Raw genomic sequence first — 22,508 nt, forward strand, 5'->3', positions numbered from 1 at the left:
AATAGGGCTCTGGTCTAATGTAGTGCACTATATAGGGAATAGGGCTCTGGTCTAATGTAGTGCACTATATAGGGAATAGGGCCCTGGTCTAATGTAGTGCACTATATAGGGAAAAGGGTGTCATTTGGGCCTCAGGATTAGAAAGAGGAAGCTGCCAGTGGAATAACGGTATCTGCAGCAACAGAGGAAAGTCCCTCCTGTAATATAAGCACCACACTTATAGATCAGTTTATATAGTCCCTTACTGATCACCATTATCCAGGCTTACACAGTAAAACTGAACCTAGACCTGTCCTTATGTGGCAGTTTGCAGTGGCACAACAGTAACCTCTGTTTGAGGAAGTAGCATGGGGATCAGTGAGGGTAGTGAACTCTCTAACAGTCTAGTTCAGGGGGGTCAAACTCATTTTTCCAAGTTGGCTGCATTTGGTCTTCAACGAGGTCCGGAGGACCACACTTAAAATTGGATATATTCCCTTGGCGTCCAATTATCCAAAATACCCATTGCTTTTGAAATTTTAGATGCTCACTGACTGTATAGCTTTCATTTGGATGACAGTTATTGTGATTGTGGACTACAGGAAATGGAGGACCGGGTACGCCCCCATTCTCATCGACGGGTCTGTAGTGGAGCAGGTTGAGCGCTTCAAATTCCTTGGTGTTCACATCACCAACAAACTATCATGGTCCAAACACAACAAGACAGTCGTGAAGAGGGCACGACAATGCCTATTGCCCCCCCAGGAGACTGAAATGGGTCCTCAGATCCTCAAAAAGTTCTACATCTGCACCATTGAGAGCATCCTGACTGGTTGCATGACTGCCTGGTATGGCAACTGCTCGGCCTCCGACCGCAAGGTACTACAGACGGTAATGTGTACGGCCCAGTACATCACTGGGGCCAAGCTTTCTGCCATCCAGGACCTCTATACCAGGCGGTGTCAGAGGAAGGCCCTAAAAATTGTCAAAGACTCCAGCCACCCCATAGGCTGTTCTCTCTGCTACTGAACGGCAAGCGGTACCGGAGCGCCAGGTCAAGTCCAAGTTAAGGTCCAAGAGGCTTCTAAACCCCAAGCCATAAGACTCCTGAACAGCTATCCAAATGGCTACCCAGACTATTTGCATTGCCCCCCCTCCCCCTCTCCTTTACGCTGCTGCTACTCTCTGTTTATTATCTATGCATAGTCACTTCAACTCTACTTATATCTACATATTACCTCAATTACTCCACTAACCGGTGCCCTCGCACATTGACTCTGTACCGGTAACCCTTGTATATAGCCTCCACATTGACTCTGTACTGGTACCCCCCGTATATAGCCTCCACATTGACTCTGTACTGGTACCCCCTGTATTTATCCTCTACATTGACTCTGTACTGGTACCACCTGTATGTAGCCTCCACATTGACTCTGTACCGGTACCCCCTGTATTTAGCCTCCACATTGACTCTGTACCGGTACCCCCTGTATATAGCCTCCACATTGACTCTGTACCTGTACCCCCTGTATTTAGCCTCCACATTGACTCTGTACCGGTACCATCTGTATATAGCCTCCACATTGACTCTGTACCGGTACCCTCTGTATTTAGCCTCCACATTGACTCTGTACCGGTTCCCTCTGTATATAGCCTCCACATTGACTCTGTACCGGTACCCCCTGTATATAGCCTCCACATTGACACATTGACTCTGTACCGGTACCCCCTGTATATAGCCTCCACATTGACTCTGTACTGGTACCCCCTGTATATAGCCTCCACATTGACTCTGTAGCGGTACCCCCTGTATATAGCCTCCACATTGACACATTGACTCTGTACCGGTACCCCCTGTATATAGCCTCCACATTGACTCTGTACCGGTACCCCCTGTATTTGGCTTCCACATTGACTCTGTACCGGTACCCCCTGTATATAGCCTCCACATTGACTCTGTACCGGTACCCCCTGTATTTAGCCTCCACATTGACTATGTACCGTAACACCCTGTATATAGCCTCCACATTGACTCTGTACCGTAACACCCTGTATATAATCTCCACATTGTATTTAGCCTCGCTAATCTCTGTATTTAGCCTCGCTACTGTTATTTTACTGCTGCTCTTTAATAATAATAATAATTATTATTAGTTTTTTTTTAACTTTTCTATTTTTTACTTATTTGTATTGAAACTGCATTGTTGGTTAAAGGCTTGTAAGTAATCATTTCACTGTAAATTTTACACCTGTTGTATTCGGTGCATTTGACTAATACAATTTTATTTTATTTGAGTTTACACCTGGACAGATGAGAGAGAACATACATGTAGGTCTATTATCAATTCAACACATTTAGAGAGAGAGAGAGAGAGAGAGAGAGAGAGAGAGAGAGAGAGAGAGAGAGAGAGAGAGAGAGAGAGAGAGAGAGAGAGAGAGAGAGAGAGAGAGAGAGAGAGAGAGAGAGAGAGAGAGAGAGAGAGAGAGAGAGAGAGAGAGAGAGAGAATGCACAAACATTAACATAAACACTTGAGGAGAGAAGTGAGGAGGAGGCAGACAACTGAACACATCCCAGTGAGAAGAACAATAAGAAACAGAGAAGAAACAAAATACATTCCAGAACAACAACCTGTGGATGTGCTATTGATTTACTGCAGTGGGGAAAACACTGACAGCTCATCCAGGCATCAGATTACTGCTATGTCATGTTATGGGTACAGCTGTGAGTTCAGGCAGACATCTGGATTGGAACTCGGCCAAAAGAAGGGGTCATGGGGTTAGAGGTCAGGAATCTGGGGTTAGAGGTCAGGGATAACATGTGTTGTCGCCGTGGTTACTGAGCCCTGACAGACAGTTACAGGTGTCTCTGCCAGGTGTGTTTGTGCACATGACTAGAGCGCAACGCACACAGTACACACGCACACAGTACACAGTACACAGTACACACACACTCATACGAAGTGACACGGTGAAAGGGGTCCCATATGATAAAAGCATGTTTCTCACCTTTACACACCCTCTTGCTCTCTGTTAGTGTGTACCCAGACAGACAGATGCAGTCGTAAGATCCTGGGTTGTTCACACAGAATGAGTTGTTGGGGCAATCAGCAGTCTTCTCCTTACACTCATCCATGTCTGCACACAGAGATGGAAAGATGGAGAGATGGTGAGAGATGGAGGGTGGGAGGAGGAGGAGGGCAGGAGAGAAAGAGAGAGAGAGAGAGAGAGAGAGAGAGAGAGAGAGAGAGAGAGAGAGAGAGAGAGAGAGAGAGAGAGAGAGAGAGAGAGAGAGAGAGAGAGAGAGAGAGAGAGAGAGAGAGAGAGAGAGAGAGAGAAAGAAAGAGAACGCACAACAACTTGAGGAGAGTAGTCTTAAACAAAGAGAAGAAGAAACACAGGACATTCTAGAACAACAGCCTTAGATGAGGGGTGCCAGCCATCCACACAGTTTGTGTGCCATTGATTTACTGCAGTGGGTAAATCAAGGTCACACAGAGTGTTTCTTGGTAATCTTAAACAAATCTACTTTGAAACAAAAATATACATCTCACACACATGGTTGTGGGATTAAAAAAAGAAGACACCTGTACCACGTCAGATATAGAGCTAAAATGTTTAGTTTGCATCCCGATATTACACTTTGTATACATCACAGAAGGCTGAAATATAACAAAACTATTTGACATATTTTTGGGGCAGTTAAAAAAAAGTGTTTATTAATTACGAAATTATGAAAAATATTAAGAAACATTCCACCCTTGAGGCCACTACTCTCTCCTTCCCTCTGAAGTGTACACTCGTTCACTACTTCAAATCTAAAAGCATTGGATTGGTGGAGGCATGCTAGTGTGAGTTCAGTGAAGGAAAGTGAACAAGTGCACACTTCACGAGAAAGGAGAGATTATTGGGATGCAGCCAGAGTCTTAGTTCTGCCGCATGCAAGACGATGTGTTGGGGTCACAGTTCAAACTGGTTTAGGGTACGGGGTCTCGTTCCAGTCCGACTACACTGCAGTTGTTGCAACTGTGCTACGTCATAAACTGTGCTACATCATCAACTGTGCTACGTCATCAACTGTGCTACGTCATCAACTGTGCTACATCATCAACTGTGCTACGTCATCAACTGTGCTACGTCATCAACTGTGCTACATCATCAACTGTGCTACGTCATCAACTGTGCTACGTCATCAACTGTGCTACATCATCAACTGTGCTACGTCATCAACTGTGCTACGTCATCAACTGTGCTACATCATCAACTGTGCTACATCATCAACTGTGCTACGTCATCAACTGTGCTACATCATCAACTGTGCTACGTCATCAACTGTGCTACATCATCAACTGTGCTACATCATCAACTGTGCTACGTCATCAACTGTGCTACATCATCAACTGTGCTACGTCATCAACTGTGCTACGTCATCAACTGTGCTACGTCATCAACTGTGCTACATCATCAACTGTGCTAGTACTGTTTATTTCTTTTATTTTACCGTTATTTTACCAGGTAAGTTGACTGAGAACACGTTCTCATTTGCAGCAACGACCTGGGGAATAGTTACAGGGGAGAGGAGGGGGATGAATGAGCCAATTGTAAACTGGGGATTATTAGGTGACCGTGATGGTTGAGGGCCAGATTGGGAATTTAGCCAGGACCGTGGTTACTGAGCCCTGACGGACAGGTGCAGGTGTATCGGCCAGGTATGTTTGTGCACATGTCCAGAGCGGCGCACACCGAGGGAATACATACACACACACACACACAAGCGAAGCTGAGACCCTCACATCACACACACACACACATACAGGGTCTCAATTACATCCGTTGCCATGCCGATGTGACAACATAAGAGTATAAGTGTGTAAACAAACAAGAAGTTATGTGACACACACACACTCCTCCCCACACAGACATCCCCACACACACCGTCACACACACCTCCCCACACAGACATCCCCACACACACCGCCCCACACAGACATCCCGACACACACCGCCCCACACCTCCCCACACACACCTCCCCACACAGATACACACTCTGGACTCATCGTTACAATCCCCATCTCCTCTTTTGCCGAATCCAGAAGTACAGGGACAGTCGAAGCAACCATTGATGTCTACAAGAGGACCAGAGTGAAATACAGACATATAGAGAGATGGAGAGAGGAGGAGAGAGACAGAGAGATTCCCTTGACATTGTAGCATTTAACACACACACGCACGCACGCACGCACGCACGCACGCACGCACGCACGCACGCACGCACGCACGCACGCACGCACGCACGCACGCACGCACGCACGCACGCACGCACGCACGCACGCACGACACACACACACACACACACACACACACACACACACACACACACACACACACACACACACACACACACACACACACACACACACACACACACACACACACACACACACACACACTTGAATACTCACCCTTACACTCCCCAGTGAGAGCAGTAAAGTTGACAGTCGTTGTGGATGTGAACCCAGGTCGACACTGACAGTTGAAGCTCCCGATGGTGTTGAGGCAAATTGTGTTGCTGCCACAAACCTGTGGTTCCACCTCGCACTCATTGAGATCTGAAGAGAGAAAGAAATATGGTGATAGAGCAGTGACTCCCTAACCTCTCCTCCAGTGACTCCCTAACACTACTCCAGTGACTCCCTAACCTCTCCCCCAGTGACTCTCTAACCTCTCCAGTGATTCCCTAACCTCTCCTCCAGTGAATCCCTAACCTCTCCTCCAGTGACTCCATAACCTCTCCTCCAGTGATTCCCTAACCTCTCCTCCAGTGACTCCATAACCTCTCCTCCAGTGATTCCCGAACCTCTCCTCCAGTGACTCCATAACCTCTCCTCCAGTGATTCCCGAACCTCTCCTCCAGTGACTCTCTAACCTCTCCTCCAGTGATTCCCTAACCTCTACTCCAGGTATTCCCTAACATCTCATCCAGTGACTCCCTAACCTCTCCTCCAGTGATTCCCTAACCTCTCCTCCAGTGATTCCCTAACCTCTCCTCCAGTGATTCCCTAACCTCTCCTCCAGTGATTCCCTAATCTCTCCTTCAGTGATTCCCTAATCTCTCCTCCAGTGACTCCCTAACCTCTCCTCCAGTGATTCCCTAACCTCTCCTCCAGTGATTCCCTACCTCTCCTTCAGTGATTCCCTAATCTCTCCTCCAGTGACTCCCTAACCTCTCCTCCAGTGATTCCCTAACCTCTCCTCCAGTGACTCCCTAACCTCTCCTCCAGTACCTGGACAGTCCACGTGTTGGATGTATTCCAGAACTAACGTAGCTTAATTAAAGAATGAAAGTCTTGATGATCAGGTGACCATTTGAGTCAGCTGTGCTAGTTGTGGAATACATCATACATAGAATAATATCAGTATCACCCCCCCTCCCCATCTACACATAGAATAATATCAGTATCACCCCCCCTCCCCACCTACACATAGAATAATATCAGTATCACCCCCCTCCCCACCAACACATAGAATAATATCAGTATCACCCCCCTCCCCACCTACACATAGAATAATATCATTATCCACCCCCCTCCCCACCTACACATAGAATAATATCAGTATCACCCCCCTCCCCACCTACACATAGAATAATATCAGTATCACCCCCCTCCCCACCTACACATAGAATAATATCATTATCCACCCCCCTCCCCACCTACACATAGAATAATATCATTATCCACCCCCCTCCCCACCTACACATAGAATAGTATCATTATCCTCCCCCCTCCCCACCTACACATAGAATAATATCATTATCACCCCCCTCCCCACCTACACATAGAATAATATCATTATCACCCTCCTCCCCACCTACACATAGAATAATATCATTATCACTCTCCTCCCCCCTCCCCACCTACACATAGAATAATATCATTATCCACCCCCTCCCCACCTACACATAGAATATTATCATTTTCCACCCCCCTCCCCACCTACACATAGAATAATATCATTATCACTCCCCTCCCCACCTACACATAGAATAATATCATTATCACCCCCCTCCCCACCTACACATAGAATAATATCATTATCCACCCCCCTCCCCACCTACACATAGAATAATATCATTATCACCCACCATCCCCACCTACACATAGAATAATATCATTATCACTCCCCTCCCCACCTACACATAGAATAATATCATTATCACTCCCCTCCCCACCTACACATAGAATAATATCATTATCACCCCCCTCCCCACCTATACATAGAATAGTATCATTATCCTCCCCCCTCCCCACCTACACATAGAATAATACCATTAACCACCCCCTCCCCACCTACACATAGAATATTATCATTATCACCCACCATCCCCACCTACAGATAGAATAATATTAGTATCACCCCCCTCCCCACCTATACATAGAATAATATCATTAACCACCCCCTCCCCACCTACACATAGAATAGTATCATTATCCTCCCCCCTCCCTACCTACACATAGAATAATATCATTATCCACACCACTCCCCACCTACACATAGAATAATATCATTATCCACCCCCCTCCCCACCTACACATAGAATAATATCATTATCACCCCCCTCCTCACCTACACATAGAATAATATCATTATCCACCCCCCTCCCCACCTACACATAGAATAATATCATTATCACCCTCCTCCCCACCTACACATAGAATAATATCATTATCACCCTCCTCCCCCCTCACCACCTACACATAGAATAATATCATTATCCACCCCCCTCCCCACCTACACATAGAATAATATCATTATCACCCTCCTCCCCACCTACACATAGATTAATATCATTATCACCCCCCTCCCCACCTACACATAGAATAATATCATTATCCACCCCCCTCCCCACCTACACATAGACTAATATCATTATCCACCCCCCTCCCCACCTACACATAGACTAATATCATTATCCACCCCCCTCCCCACCTACACATAGAATAATATCATTATCACCCTCCTCCCCACCTACACATAGAATAATATCATTATCACCCTCCTCCCCACCTACACATAGAATAATATCATTATCACCCCCCTCCCCACCTACACATAGAATAATATCATTATCCACCCCCCTCCCCACCTACACATAGACTAATATCATTATCCACCCCCCTCCCCACCTACACATAGAATAATATCATTATCCACCCCCCTCCCCACCTACACATATAATAATATCATTATCACCCTCCTCCCCCCTCACCACCTACACATAGAATAATATCATTATCCACCCCCCTCCCCACCTACACATAGAATAATATCATTATCACCCTCCTCCCCACCTACACATAGAATAATATCATTATCACACTCCTCCCCACCTACACATAGAATAATATCATTATCACCCCCCTCCCCACCTACACATAGAATAATATCATTATCACCCTCCTCCCCACCTACACATATAATAATATCATTATCCACCCCCCTCCCCACCTACACATAGAATAATATCATTATCCACCCCCCTCCCCACCTACACATAGAATAATATCATTATCACCCTCCTCCCCACCTACACATAGATTAATATCATTATCACCCTCCTCCCCACCTACACATAGAATAATATCATTATCACCCCCCTCCCCACCTACACATAGAATAATATCATTATCACCCCCCTCCCCACCTACACATAGAATAATATCATTATCCACCCCCCTCCCCACCTACACATAGAATAATATCATTATCACCCTCCTCCCCACCTACACATAGAATAATATCATTATCCACCCCCCTCCCCACCTACACATAGAATAATATCATTATCACCCTCCTCCCCACCTACACATAGATTAATATCATTATCACCCTCCTCCCCACCTACACATAGAATAATATCATTATCAACCCCCTCCCCACCTACACATAGAATAATATCATTATCACCCTCCTCCCCACCTACACATAGAATAATATCATTATCCACCCCCCTCCCCACCTACACATAGAATAATATCATTATCACCCTCCTCCCCACCTACACATAGAATAATATTATTATCACTCCCCTACCCACCTACACATAGAATAATATCATTATCCACCCCCCTCCCCACCTACACAAAGACTAATATCATTATCCACCCCCCTCCCAACCTACACAAAGACTAATATCATTATCCCCCCCTGCCCCCTCCCCATCTACACATAGAATAATATCATTATCACCCCCCTCCCCACCTACACATAGAATAATATCATTATCCACCCCCCTACCCACCTACACATGGGATAATATCATTATCATCCCCCTCCCCACCTACACATAGAATAATATCATCATCACCCTCCTCCCCCCTCACCACCTACACATAGAATAATATCATTATCCACCCCCCTCCCCACCTACACATAGAATAATATCATTATCACCCTCCTCCCAACCTACACATAGAATAATATCATTATCACCCTCCTCCCCACCTACACATAGAATAATATCATTATCACCCCCTCCCAACCTACATATAGAATAATATCATTATCCACCCCACTCCCCACCTACACATAGAATAATATCATTATCCACCCCCCTACCCACCTACACATGGAATAATATCATTATCATCCCCCTCCCCACCTACACATAGAATAATATCATTATCACCCTCCTCCCCACCTACACATAGAATAATATAATTATCACCCCCTCCCCACCTACACATAGAATAATATCATTATCTACCCCCCTCCCCACCTACACATAGAATAATATCATTATCTACCCCCCTCCCCACCTACACATAGAATAATATCATTATCACCCCCCTCCCCACCTACACATAGAATAATATCATTATCCACCTCCCTCCCCACCTACACATAGAATAATATCATTATCCACCCCCCTACCCACCTACACATGGAATAATATCATTATCATCCCCCTCCCCACCTACACATAGAATAATATCATTATCACCCTCCTCCCCACCTACACATAGAATAATATAATTATCACCCCCTCCCCACCTACACATAGAATAATATCATTATCACCCCCCTCCCCACCTACACATAGAATAATATCATTATCCACCTCCCTCCCCACCTACACATATAATACTATCATTATCCACCTCCCTCCCCACCTTCACATAGAATAATATCATTATCCACCCCCCTCCCCACCTACACATAGAATAATATCATTATCACCCTCCTCCCCCCTCACCACCTACACATAGAATAATATCATTATCCACCCCCCTCCCCACCTACACATAGAATAATATCATTATCACCCTCCTCCCAACCTACACATAGAATAATATCATTATCACCCTCCTCCCCACCTACACATAGAATAATATCATTATCACCCCCTCCCAACCTACATATAGAATAATATCATTATCCACCCCACTCCCCACCTACACATAGAATAATATCATTATCACCCTCCTCCCCACCTACACATAGAATAATATTATTATCACTCCCCTCCCCACCTACACATAGAATAATATTATTATCACCCCCCTCCCCACCTACACATAGAATAATATCATTATCACCCTCCTCCCCACCTACACATATAATAATATCATTATCACCCTCCTCCCCCTTCCCCATCTACACATAGAATAATATCACTATCACCCCCTCCCCACCTACACATAGAATAATATCATTATCCACCCCCCTCCCCACCTACACAAAGACTAATATCATTATCCACCCCCCTCCCAACCTACACAAAGACTAATATCATTATCCCCCCCTGCCCCCTCCCCATCTACACATAGAATAATATCATTATCACCCCCCTCCCCACCTACACATAGAATAATATCATTATCCACCCCCCTACCCACCTACACATGGAATAATATCATTATCATCCCCCTCCCCACCTACACATAGAAGAATATCATTATCACCCTCCTCCCCACCTACACATAGAATAATATAATTATCACCCCCTCCCCACCTACACATAGAATAATATCATTATCTACCCCCCTCCCCACCTACACATAGAATAATATCATTATCTACCCCCCTCCCCACCTACACATAGAATAATATCATTATCACCCCCCTCCCCACCTACACATAGAATAATATCATTATCCACCTCCCTCCCCACCTACACATAGAATAATATCATTATCCACCCCCCTACCCACCTACACATGGAATAATATCATTATCATCCCCCTCCCCACCTACACATAGAATAATATCATTATCACCCTCCTCCCCACCTACACATAGAATAATATAATTATCACCCCCTCCCCACCTACACATAGAATAATATCATTATCACCCCCCTCCCCACCTACACATAGAATAATATCATTATCCACCTCCCTCCCCACCTACACATATAATACTATCATTATCCACCTCCCTCCCCACCTTCACATAGAATAATATCATTATCCACCCCCCTCCCCACCTACACATAGAATAATATCATTATCACCCCCTCCCCACCTACACATAGAATAATATCATTATCACCCCCCCTCCCAACCTACACATAGAATAATATCAGTACGACCCTGCCTCACACAGGAAGCGGCGCAGGTCCTAATCCAGGCACTTGTCATCTCCCGTCTGGATTACTGCAACTCGCTGTTGGCTGGGCTCCCTGCCTGTGCCATTAAACCCCTACAACTCATCCAGAACGCCGCAGCCCGTCTGGTGTTCAACCTTCCCAAGTTCTCTCACGTCACCCCGCTCCTCCGCTCTCTCCACTGGCTTCCAGTTGAAGCTCGCATCCGCTACAAGACCATGGTGCTTGCCTACGGAGCTGTGAGGGGAACGGCACCTCAGTACCTCCAGGCTCTGATCAGGCCCTACACCCAAACAAGGGCACTGCGTTCATCCACCTCTGGCCTGCTCGCCTCCCTACCACTGAGGAAGTACAGTTCCCGCTCAGCCCAGTCAAAACTGTTCGCTGCTCTGGCCCCCCAATGGTGGAACAAACTCCCTCACGACGCCAGGACAGCGGAGTCAATCACCACCTTCCGGAGACACCTGAAACCCCACCTCTTTAAGGAATACCTAGGATAGGATAAAGTAATCCTTCTCACCCCCCCCCCCCTTAAAAGATTTAGATGCACTATTGTAAAGTGGCCGTTCCACTGGATGTCATAAGGTGAATGCACCAATTTGTAAGTCGCTCTGGATAAGAGCGTCTGCTAAATGACTTAAATGTAAATGTAAAATATCATTATCCACCCCCCTCCCCACCTACACATAGAATAATATCATTATCAACCCCCCTTCCCAACCTACACATAGAATAATATCATTATCCACCCCCCTCCCCACCTACATATAGAATAATATCATTATCACCTCCTCCCCAAACAACACAGAGAATAATATCATTATCACCTCCTCCCCAACTACACATAGAATAATATCAATATCACCCCCCTCCCCACCTACACATAGAATAATATAATTATCCCCCCCTCCCCCCTCCCACCAACAAATAGAATAATATCATTATCACCTCCCGCCCCACCTACACATAGAATAATATCATTATCACCCCCCTCCCCACCTACACATAGAAGAATATCATTATCCAACCCCCTCCCCATCTATACATAGAATAATATCATTATCCCCCTCCCTCCCCACCTACACATAGAATAATATCATTATCACCCCCCCTCCCCACCTACACATAGAATAATATCATTATCCACCCCCTCCCAACCTACAAATAGAATAATATCATTATCACCCCCCCCAACCTACACATAGAAGTATATCATTATCCACCCCCCTCCCCACCTACACATAGAATAATATCATTATCCACCCCCCTCCCAACCTACAAATAGAATAATATCATTATCAACCCCCCTCCCAACCTACACATAGAATAATATCATTATCCACCCCCCTCCCCACCTACACATAGAATAATATCATTATCACCCCCCTCCCCACCTACACATAGAAGAATATCATTATCCAACCCCCTCCCCATCTATACATAGAATAATATCATTATCCCCCTCCCTCCCCACCTACACATAGAATAATATCATTATCACCCCCCCTCCCCACCTACACATAGAATAATATCATTATCCACCCCCCTCCCCACCTACACATAGAATAATATCATTATCCACCTCCCTCCCCACCTACACATATAATAATATCATTATCCACCCCCCTCCCCACCTACACATAGAATAATATCATTATCCACCTCCCTCCCCACCTACACATATAATAATATCATTATCCACCCCCCTCCCCACCTACACATAGAATAATATCATTATCCACCCCCCTCCCCACCTACACATAGAATAATATCATTATCCACCTCCCTCCCCACCTACACATAGAATAATATCATTATCCACCTCCCTCCCCACCTACACATAGAATAATATCATTATCACCCCCCCTCCCCACCTACACATAGAATAATATCATTATCCACCCCCCTCCCAACCTACAAATAGAATAATATCATTATCAACCCCCCTCCCAACCTACACATAGAATAATATCATTATCCACCCCCCTCCCCACCTACACATAGAATAATATCATTATCACCCCCCTCCCCACCTACACATAGAAGAATATCATTATCCAACCCCCTCCCCATCTATACATAGAATAATATCATTATCCCCCTCCCTCCCCACCTACACATAGAATAATATCATTATCCACCCCCCTCCCCACCTACACATAGAATACTATCATTATCCACCCCTCTCCCCACCTACACATAGAATAATATCATTATCCACCCCCCTCCCCACCTACACATAGAATAATATCATTATCCACCCCTCTCCCCACCTACACATAGAATAATATCATTATCCACCCCCCTCCCCACCTACACATAGAATAATATCATTATCCACCCCCCTCCCCACCTACACATAGAATAATATCATTATCCACCCCCCTCCCCACCTACACGTAGAATAATATCATTATCCACCCCCCTCCCCACCTACACATAGAATAATATCATTATCCACCCCTCTCCCCACCTACACATAGAATAATATCATTATCCACCCCCCTCCCCACCTACACATAGAATAATATCATTATCCACCCCTCTCCCCACCTACACATAGAATAATATCATTATCCACCCCCCTCCCCACCTACACATAGAATAATATCATTATCCACCCCCCTCCCCACCTACACATAGAATAATATCATTATCCACCCCCCTCCCCACCTACACGTAGAATAATATCATTATCCACCCCCCTCCCCACCTACACATAGAATAATATCATTATCCACCCCCCTCCCCACCTACACATAGAATAATATCATTATCCACCCCCCTCCCCACCTACACATAGAATAATATCATTATCCACCCCCCTCCCCACCTACACATAGAATAATATCATTATCACCTCCTCCCCAACTACACATAGAATAATATCAATATCACCCCCCTCCCCACCTACACATAGAATAATATAATTATCCCCACCTCCCCCCTCCCACCAACAAATAGAATAATATCATTATCACCTCCCGCCCCACCTACACATAGAATAATATCATTATCACCCCCCTCCCCACCTACACATAGAAGAATATCATTATCCAACCCCCTCCCCATCTATACATAGAATAATATCATTATCCCCCTCCCTCCCCACCTACACATAGAATAATATCATTATCACCCCCCCTCCCCACCTACACATAGAATAATATCATTATCCACCCCCCTCCCAACCTACAAATAGAATAATATCATTATCACCCCCCCTCCCAACCTACACATAGAATAATATCATTATCCACCCCCCTCCCCACCTACACATAGAATAATATCATTATCCACCTCCCTCCCCACCTACACATAGAATAATATCATTATCACCCCCCCTCCCCACCTACACATAGAATAATATCATTATCCACCCCCCTCCCAACCTACAAATAGAATAATATCATTATCAACCCCCCTCCCAACCTACACATAGAATAATATCATTATCCACCCCCCTCCCCACCTACACATAGAATAATATCATTATCACCCCCCTCCCCACCTACACAAAGAAGAATATCATTTTCCAACCCCCTCCCCATCTATACATAGAATAATATCATTATCCCCCTCCCTCCCCACCTACACATAGAATAATATCATTATCACCCCCCCTCCCCACCTACACATAGAATAATATCATTATCCACCCCCCTCCCCACCTACACATAGAATAATATCATTATCCACCTCCCTCCCCACCTACACATATAATAATATCATTATCCACCCCCCTCCCCACCTACACATAGAATAATATCATTATCCACCTCCCTCCCCACCTACACATATAATAATATCATTATCCACCCCCCTCCCCACCTACACATAGAATAATATCATTATCCACCTCCCTCCCCACCTACACATATAATAATATCATTATCCACCCCCCTCCCTACCTACACATATAATAATATCATTATCCACCCCCCTCCCCACCTACACATAGAATAATATCATTATCCACCCCCCTCCCCACCTACACATAGAATAATATCATTATCCACCTCCCTCCCCACCTACACATAGAATAATATCATTATCCACCTCCCTCCCCACCTACACATAGAATAATATCATTATCACCCCCCCTCCCCACCTACACATAGAATAATATCATTATCCACCCCCCTCCCAACCTACAAATAGAATAATATCATTATCAACCCCCCTCCCAACCTACACATAGAATAATATCATTATCCACCCCCCTCCCCACCTACACATAGAATAATATCATTATCACCCCCCTCCCCACCTACACATAGAAGAATATCATTATCCAACCCCCTCCCCATCTATACATAGAATAATATCATTATCCCCCTCCCTCCCCACCTACACATAGAATAATATCATTATCCACCCCCCTCCCCACCTACACATAGAATACTATCATTATCCACCCCTCTCCCCACCTACACATAGAATAATATCATTATCCACCCCCCTCCCCACCTACACATAGAATAATATCATTATCCACCCCCCTCCCCACCTACACATATAATAATATCATTATCCACCCCCCCTCCCCACCTACACATAGAATAATATCATTATCCACCCCCCTCCCCACCTACACATAGAATAATATCATTATCCACCTCCCTCCCCACCTACACATAGAATAATATCATTATCACCCCCCCTCCCCACCTACACATAGAATAATATCATTATCCACCCCCCTCCCAACCTACAAATAGAATAATATCATTATCAACCCCCCTCCCAACCTACACATAGAATAATATCATTATCCACCCCCCTCCCCACCTACACATAGAATAATATCATTATCACCCCCCTCCCCACCTACACATAGAAGAATATCATTATCCAACCCCCTCCCCATCTATACATAGAATAATATCATTATCCCCCTCCCTCCCCACCTACACATAGAATAATATCATTATCCACCCCCCTCCCCACCTACACATAGAATACTATCATTATCCACCCCTCTCCCCACCTACACATAGAATAATATCATTATCCACCCCCCTCCCCACCTACACATAGAATAATATCATTATCCACCCCTCTCCCCACCTACACATAGAATAATATCATTATCCACCCCCCTCCCCACCTACACATAGAATAATATCATTATCCACCCCCCTCCCCACCTACACATAGAATAATATCATTATCCACCCCCCTCCCCACCTACACGTAGAATAATATCATTATCCACCCCCCTCCCCACCTACACATAGAATAATATCATTATCCACCCCTCTCCCCACCTACACATAGAATAATATCATTATCCACCCCCCTCCCCACCTACACATAGAATAATATCATTATCCACCCCTCTCCCCACCTACACATAGAATAATATCATTATCCACCCCCCTCCCCACCTACACATAGAATAATATCATTATCCACCCCCCTCCTTACCTACACATAGAATAATATCATTATCCACCCCCCTCCCCACCTACACGTAGAATAATATCATTATCCACCCCCCTCCCCACCTACACATAGAATAATATCATTATCCACCCCCCTCCCCACCTACACATAGAATAATATCATTATCCACCCCCCTCCCCACCTACACGTAGAATAATATCATTATCCACCCCCCTCCCCACCTACACATAGAATAATATAATTATCCCCACCTCCCCCCTCCCACCAACAAATAGAATAATATCATTATCACCTCCCGCCCCACCTACACATAGAATAATATCATTATCACCCCCCTCCCCACCTACACATTGAAGAATATCATTATCCAACCCCCTCCCCATCTATACATAGAATAATATCATTATCCCCCTCCCTCCCCACCTACACATAGAATAATATCATTATCACCCCCCCTCCCCACCTACACATAGAATAATATCATTATCCACCCCCCTCCCAACCTACAAATAGAATAATATCATTATCACCCCCCCTCCCAACCTACACATAGAATAATATCATTATCCACCCCCCTCCCCACCTACACATAGAATAATATCATTATCCACCTCCCTCCCCACCTACACATAGAATAATATCATTATCACCCCCCCTCCCCACCTACACATAGAATAATATCATTATCCACCCCCCTCCCAACCTACAAATAGAATAATATCATTATCAACCCCCCTCCCAACCTACACATAGAATAATATCATTATCCACCCCCCTCCCCACCTACACATATAATAATATCATTATCACCCCCCTCCCCACCTACACAAAGAAGAATATCATTTTCCAACCCCCTCCCCATCTATACATAGAATAATATCATTATCCCCCTCCCTCCCCACCTACACATAGAATAATATCATTATCACCCCCCCTCCCCACCTACACATAGAATAATATCATTATCCACCCCCCTCCCCACCTACACATAGAATAATATCATTATCCACCTCCCTCCCCACCTACACATATAATAATATCATTATCCACCCCCCTCCCCACCTACACATAGAATAATATCATTATCCACCTCCCTCCCCACCTACACATATAATAATATCATTATCCACCCCCCTCCCCACCTACACATAGAATAATATCATTATCCACCCCCCTCCCCACCTACACATAGAATAATATCATTATCCACCCCTCTCCCCACCTACACATAGAATAATATCATTATCCACCCCCCTCCCCACCTACACATAGAATAATATCATTATCTCCCCCCCCCCACAAAATTGATCATTATTAACATTCTCTTTAAACTCGGACAGATAAGAGGACTCTGAACATGTAAATGTTCGTTCCCTCGGCATGTAATACACACACACACACACACACACACACACACACACACACACACACACACACACACACACACACACACACACACACACACACACACACACACACACACACACACACACACACACACACACACACACACACAGACATTTGAATACTCACCCTTACACTCCCCAGTGAGAGGAGTAAACTTGAAAGTCGTTGTGGATACAAACCCAGGTAGACACTGACAGTAGAAGCTCCCCTGTGTGTTGTAACACGTGGTATTACTTCCACAGGGTGGGGCACTGTCCCACTCTTTACACTCATCTGCATCAACACATGATTTTGTCCCATTGGCTATGAAGCCCCCGGGGCAATCTATGGCCTCTAGATTCCCCAGTAGACTGAAATGAAGACCTGTGAGAAGAGAGGGAGGAGAAAGAAGGGGAGAGAGAGAGAGAGAGAGATATTCAAGTTATTCAACCAGTTTCCTACTAGCCCGGTCTGAAAGTACTAGCCTCGGGCTAGCTTCATTCCCATCCCTGTAACACTCTGGACCTCGTTGGGATGCAATAATTATTATTAGTTTTTACAATTTGTTCCCAAATGGCACTCTATTCCATAGGCTCGTGTACTATAGGCCCATGGGTATAATCACTAGTAATATACTTATTCTCCACATTGCAACTTTAGCTAGGTTACTAAACTGAAGAATAGGAGAGAAGACAGAGATATTATAACTAGGTTACTAAACTGAAGTATTGTAGAGAAGTCAGAGATATTATAGCTAGGTTACTAAACTGAAGTATAGTAGAGAAGACAGAGATATTATAGCTAGGTTACTAACCTGAAGTATTTTAGAGAAGACAGAGATATTATAGCTAGTTTACTAAACTGAAGTATAGTAGAGAAGACAGACATTATACTAGGTTACTAAACTGAAGTATAGGAGAGAAGACAGAGATATTATAGCTAGGTTACTAAACTGAAGTATAGGAGAGAAGACATGGATATTATAGCTAGGTTACTAAACTGGAGTAAAGGAGAGAAGACAGAGATATTATAGCTAGGTTACTAAACATAAAGGGGAATATCACTCAAAAACTATCTTTTGGTATTTGTTTCATTATGTTTTGCATGTCACTAGTAAAGTTGTCAAGATTTTGGACTTTTAAGAAGAAAAGTGTCTCGGCCACATTATTTATGATAATGTGTATACAGTATATCACTGAACACAGAGTAAGTCCATGCAAATTATTATGTGACTTGTTAAGCACATTTTTACTACTGAACTTATTTAGGCTTGTCATAACAAAGGGGTTGAGTACTTATTCATTTCAACACACACACACACACACACACACACACACACACACACACACACACACACACACACACACACACACACACACACACACACACACACACACACACACACACACACACACACACACACACACACACTGAGGGTTTTTATGAAGTTATAAAGACTACCTCCCTTCATCAACAGACACTGTCAGAGTGCATCCCTCTCCTTCCTTCTTCTCTCTCTATCTCTTTCTTTCTCTCATTCTAAAAGTTGGTCTGTCTGTCTGTCTGTCTGTCTGTCTGTCTGTCTGTCTGTCTGTCTGTCTGTCTGTCTGTCTGTCTGTCTGTCTGTCTGTCTGTCTGTTTTTCTATCCTTTTTCATCTCTCTTGACCTCCTCTCTCTCTCCCTCTCTGCCACCCTCTCCGTCCCTCCCCGAGACGTGGATGTAGATTAAGGCAGCTCCCTGCACCTCTCTGATTTATAGGGGTTGAGTTAAACACGGAAGACACATTTCTGTTGAATAAATTCAGCTGTACAACTGACACTTAGAAAAAAAGGTGCTATCTACAACCGAAAAGGGTTCTTCGACTGTCCCCATAGGATAACCATTTGAAGAACCCTTTTTGGTTCCAGGAAGAACTCTTTTGGGTTCCATGTAGAACCCTTTCCACAGAGGGTTCTACATGGAAACGAAAAGAGTTCTACATTAAACCAAAAAGTCAAAACTCTTTATGGGGACAGTCAAAGAACCCCTTTGGAAGCATTTCTTCGAAGAGTGTAGGTATTCCCTTGAACTCCTTCTCTGTATATTTCATCTCATGTTTTTGTCAGTAGCTCTCTCTGCCCCTCTCCCAACCCTCCCTGCTTGATCTCTCTCTCTCCCCCTCTCCCCTCTGTCATATTATGGTAATACACTGTGTTGTAATGATGTGAAAATAGTTAAAGTACAAAATGGAAAATAAATAAACATCTATATAGGTTGTATTTACAATGGTGTTTGTTATTCACTGGTTGCATTTTCTTTTGGCAACAGGTCACAAATCTTGCTGCTGTCATGACTTCCACCGAAGTCGGTTCCTCTCCTTGTTCGGGCAGTGTTCGGCGGTTCACCGGTCTTCTGGCCATCGTCGATCCACTTTTTATTTTCCATTTGTTTTGTCTTGTATTCCCACACACCTGGTTCTCATTTCCCTCATTAAGTGTTGTGTATTTAACCCTCTGTTCCCCCCATGTCTTTGTGTGGTTTGTTGTAAGTGCTTGTGCACATGGTTACTGGTGCGCGTCGGGTTTTGTACCCATGTTGGTTTATTCTTGATGCCGTTGGTTTTGAATTTAAACTGCTCCGGCTATTACCGAGTTCTGCTCTCCTGCATCTGACTTCACTGCCACCAGTTACTCACCCCTTTACAGCTGCTGTGATTGCACACTGCGGAATATATGGGAGTTTAAGAAAATTGGATTTGTTTTAAAATTCTTTGTGGGTCTGTGTAATCTGAGGGAAATGTGTGTCTCTAATATGGTCATACATTTGGCAGGAGGTTAGGAAGTGCAGCTCAGTTTCCACCTAATTTTGTGGGCAGTGTGCACATATCCTGTCTTCTCTTGAGAGCCAGGTCTGCTTTCGGCTGTCTTTCTCAATAGCAAGGCTATGCTCACTCAGTCAAGGTGAAGAAGTAGAGAAATCTGTACTCATATCAGACCTGGGTTCAAATACTATTTAAAACATTTCAGATCCTTTCATTTCTAGCCTGTCTGAAGTACTGTATGGGCAGAGTTTGTACTGTAGACACTATTCTATTGGTTCAATTACGCTAGGCAAACTCAATAAAGCCCATATTAACTGTTTGCAATATATATCGAGTAGTATTTGAACCCAGCTCTGACTCATTCAGGGACTCTCCAAATAGACATCTAGTGTCAGTCCTGTTACTGAGTTGCTTCCTGGAAACAGTGATATTCTGACAGCAATGAATAACAGAACATAACCTGAACATAGTACTACATCCATAACATCCATAACATAACTACCTGAACATAGTACTACATCCATAACATAACTACCTGAACATAGTACTACATCCATAACATCCATAACATAACTACCTGAACATAGTACTACATCCATAACATAACTACCTGAACATAGTACTACATCCATAACATAACTACCTGAACATAGTACTACATCCATAACATCCATAACACAACTACCTGAACATAGTACTACATCCATAACATCCATAACATAACTGCCTGAACATAGTACTACATCCATAACATAACTACCTGAACATAGTACTACATCCATAACATAACTGCCTGAACCTAGTACTACATCCATAACACAACTACCTGAACATAGTACTACATCCATAACATAACTACCTGAACATAGTGCTACATCCATAACATAACTACCTGAACATAGTACTACATCCATAACATAACTACCTGAACATAGTACTACATCCATAACATAACTACCTGAACATAGTACTACATCAATAACATCCATAACATAACTACCTGAACATAGTACTACATCCATAACACAACTACCTGAACATAGTACTACATCAATAATATCCATAACATAACTACTTGAACATAGTACTACATCAATAACATCCATAACACAACTACCTGAACATAGTACTACATCCATAACATAACTACCTGAACATAGTACTACATCAATAACATCCATAACACAACTACCTGAACATAGTACTACATCCATAACATAACTACCTGAACATAGTACTACATCCATAACATAACTACCTGAACATAGTACTACATCCATAACATCCATAACATAACTACCTGAACATAGTACTACATCCATAAC

The 22,508-nt window shown here is 44.0% G+C and overlaps 1 protein-coding gene across 1 annotated transcript in view; it reads right to left on the minus strand.

Annotated features, from left to right (window-relative positions):
- Positions 1–22,508, minus strand: part of LOC139545533 (adhesion G protein-coupled receptor E5-like) — a 47,357-nt gene that overhangs the window by 21,772 nt on the left and 3,077 nt on the right. The window contains exons 2-4 of the mRNA XM_071353426.1: positions 18,529–18,765; positions 5,441–5,587; positions 2,987–3,115 (exon numbers count right to left, since the gene is read on the minus strand). Of these exons, the coding sequence (XP_071209527.1) occupies positions 2,987–3,115; positions 5,441–5,587; positions 18,529–18,765 (513 nt within the window). The remainder of the gene's footprint in view (positions 1–2,986; positions 3,116–5,440; positions 5,588–18,528; positions 18,766–22,508) is intronic.

This window comes from Salvelinus alpinus, chromosome 2 (genome assembly GCF_045679555.1).
Source record: "Salvelinus alpinus chromosome 2, SLU_Salpinus.1, whole genome shotgun sequence".
Classification (NCBI taxonomy): domain Eukaryota; kingdom Metazoa; phylum Chordata; class Actinopteri; order Salmoniformes; family Salmonidae; genus Salvelinus; species Salvelinus alpinus.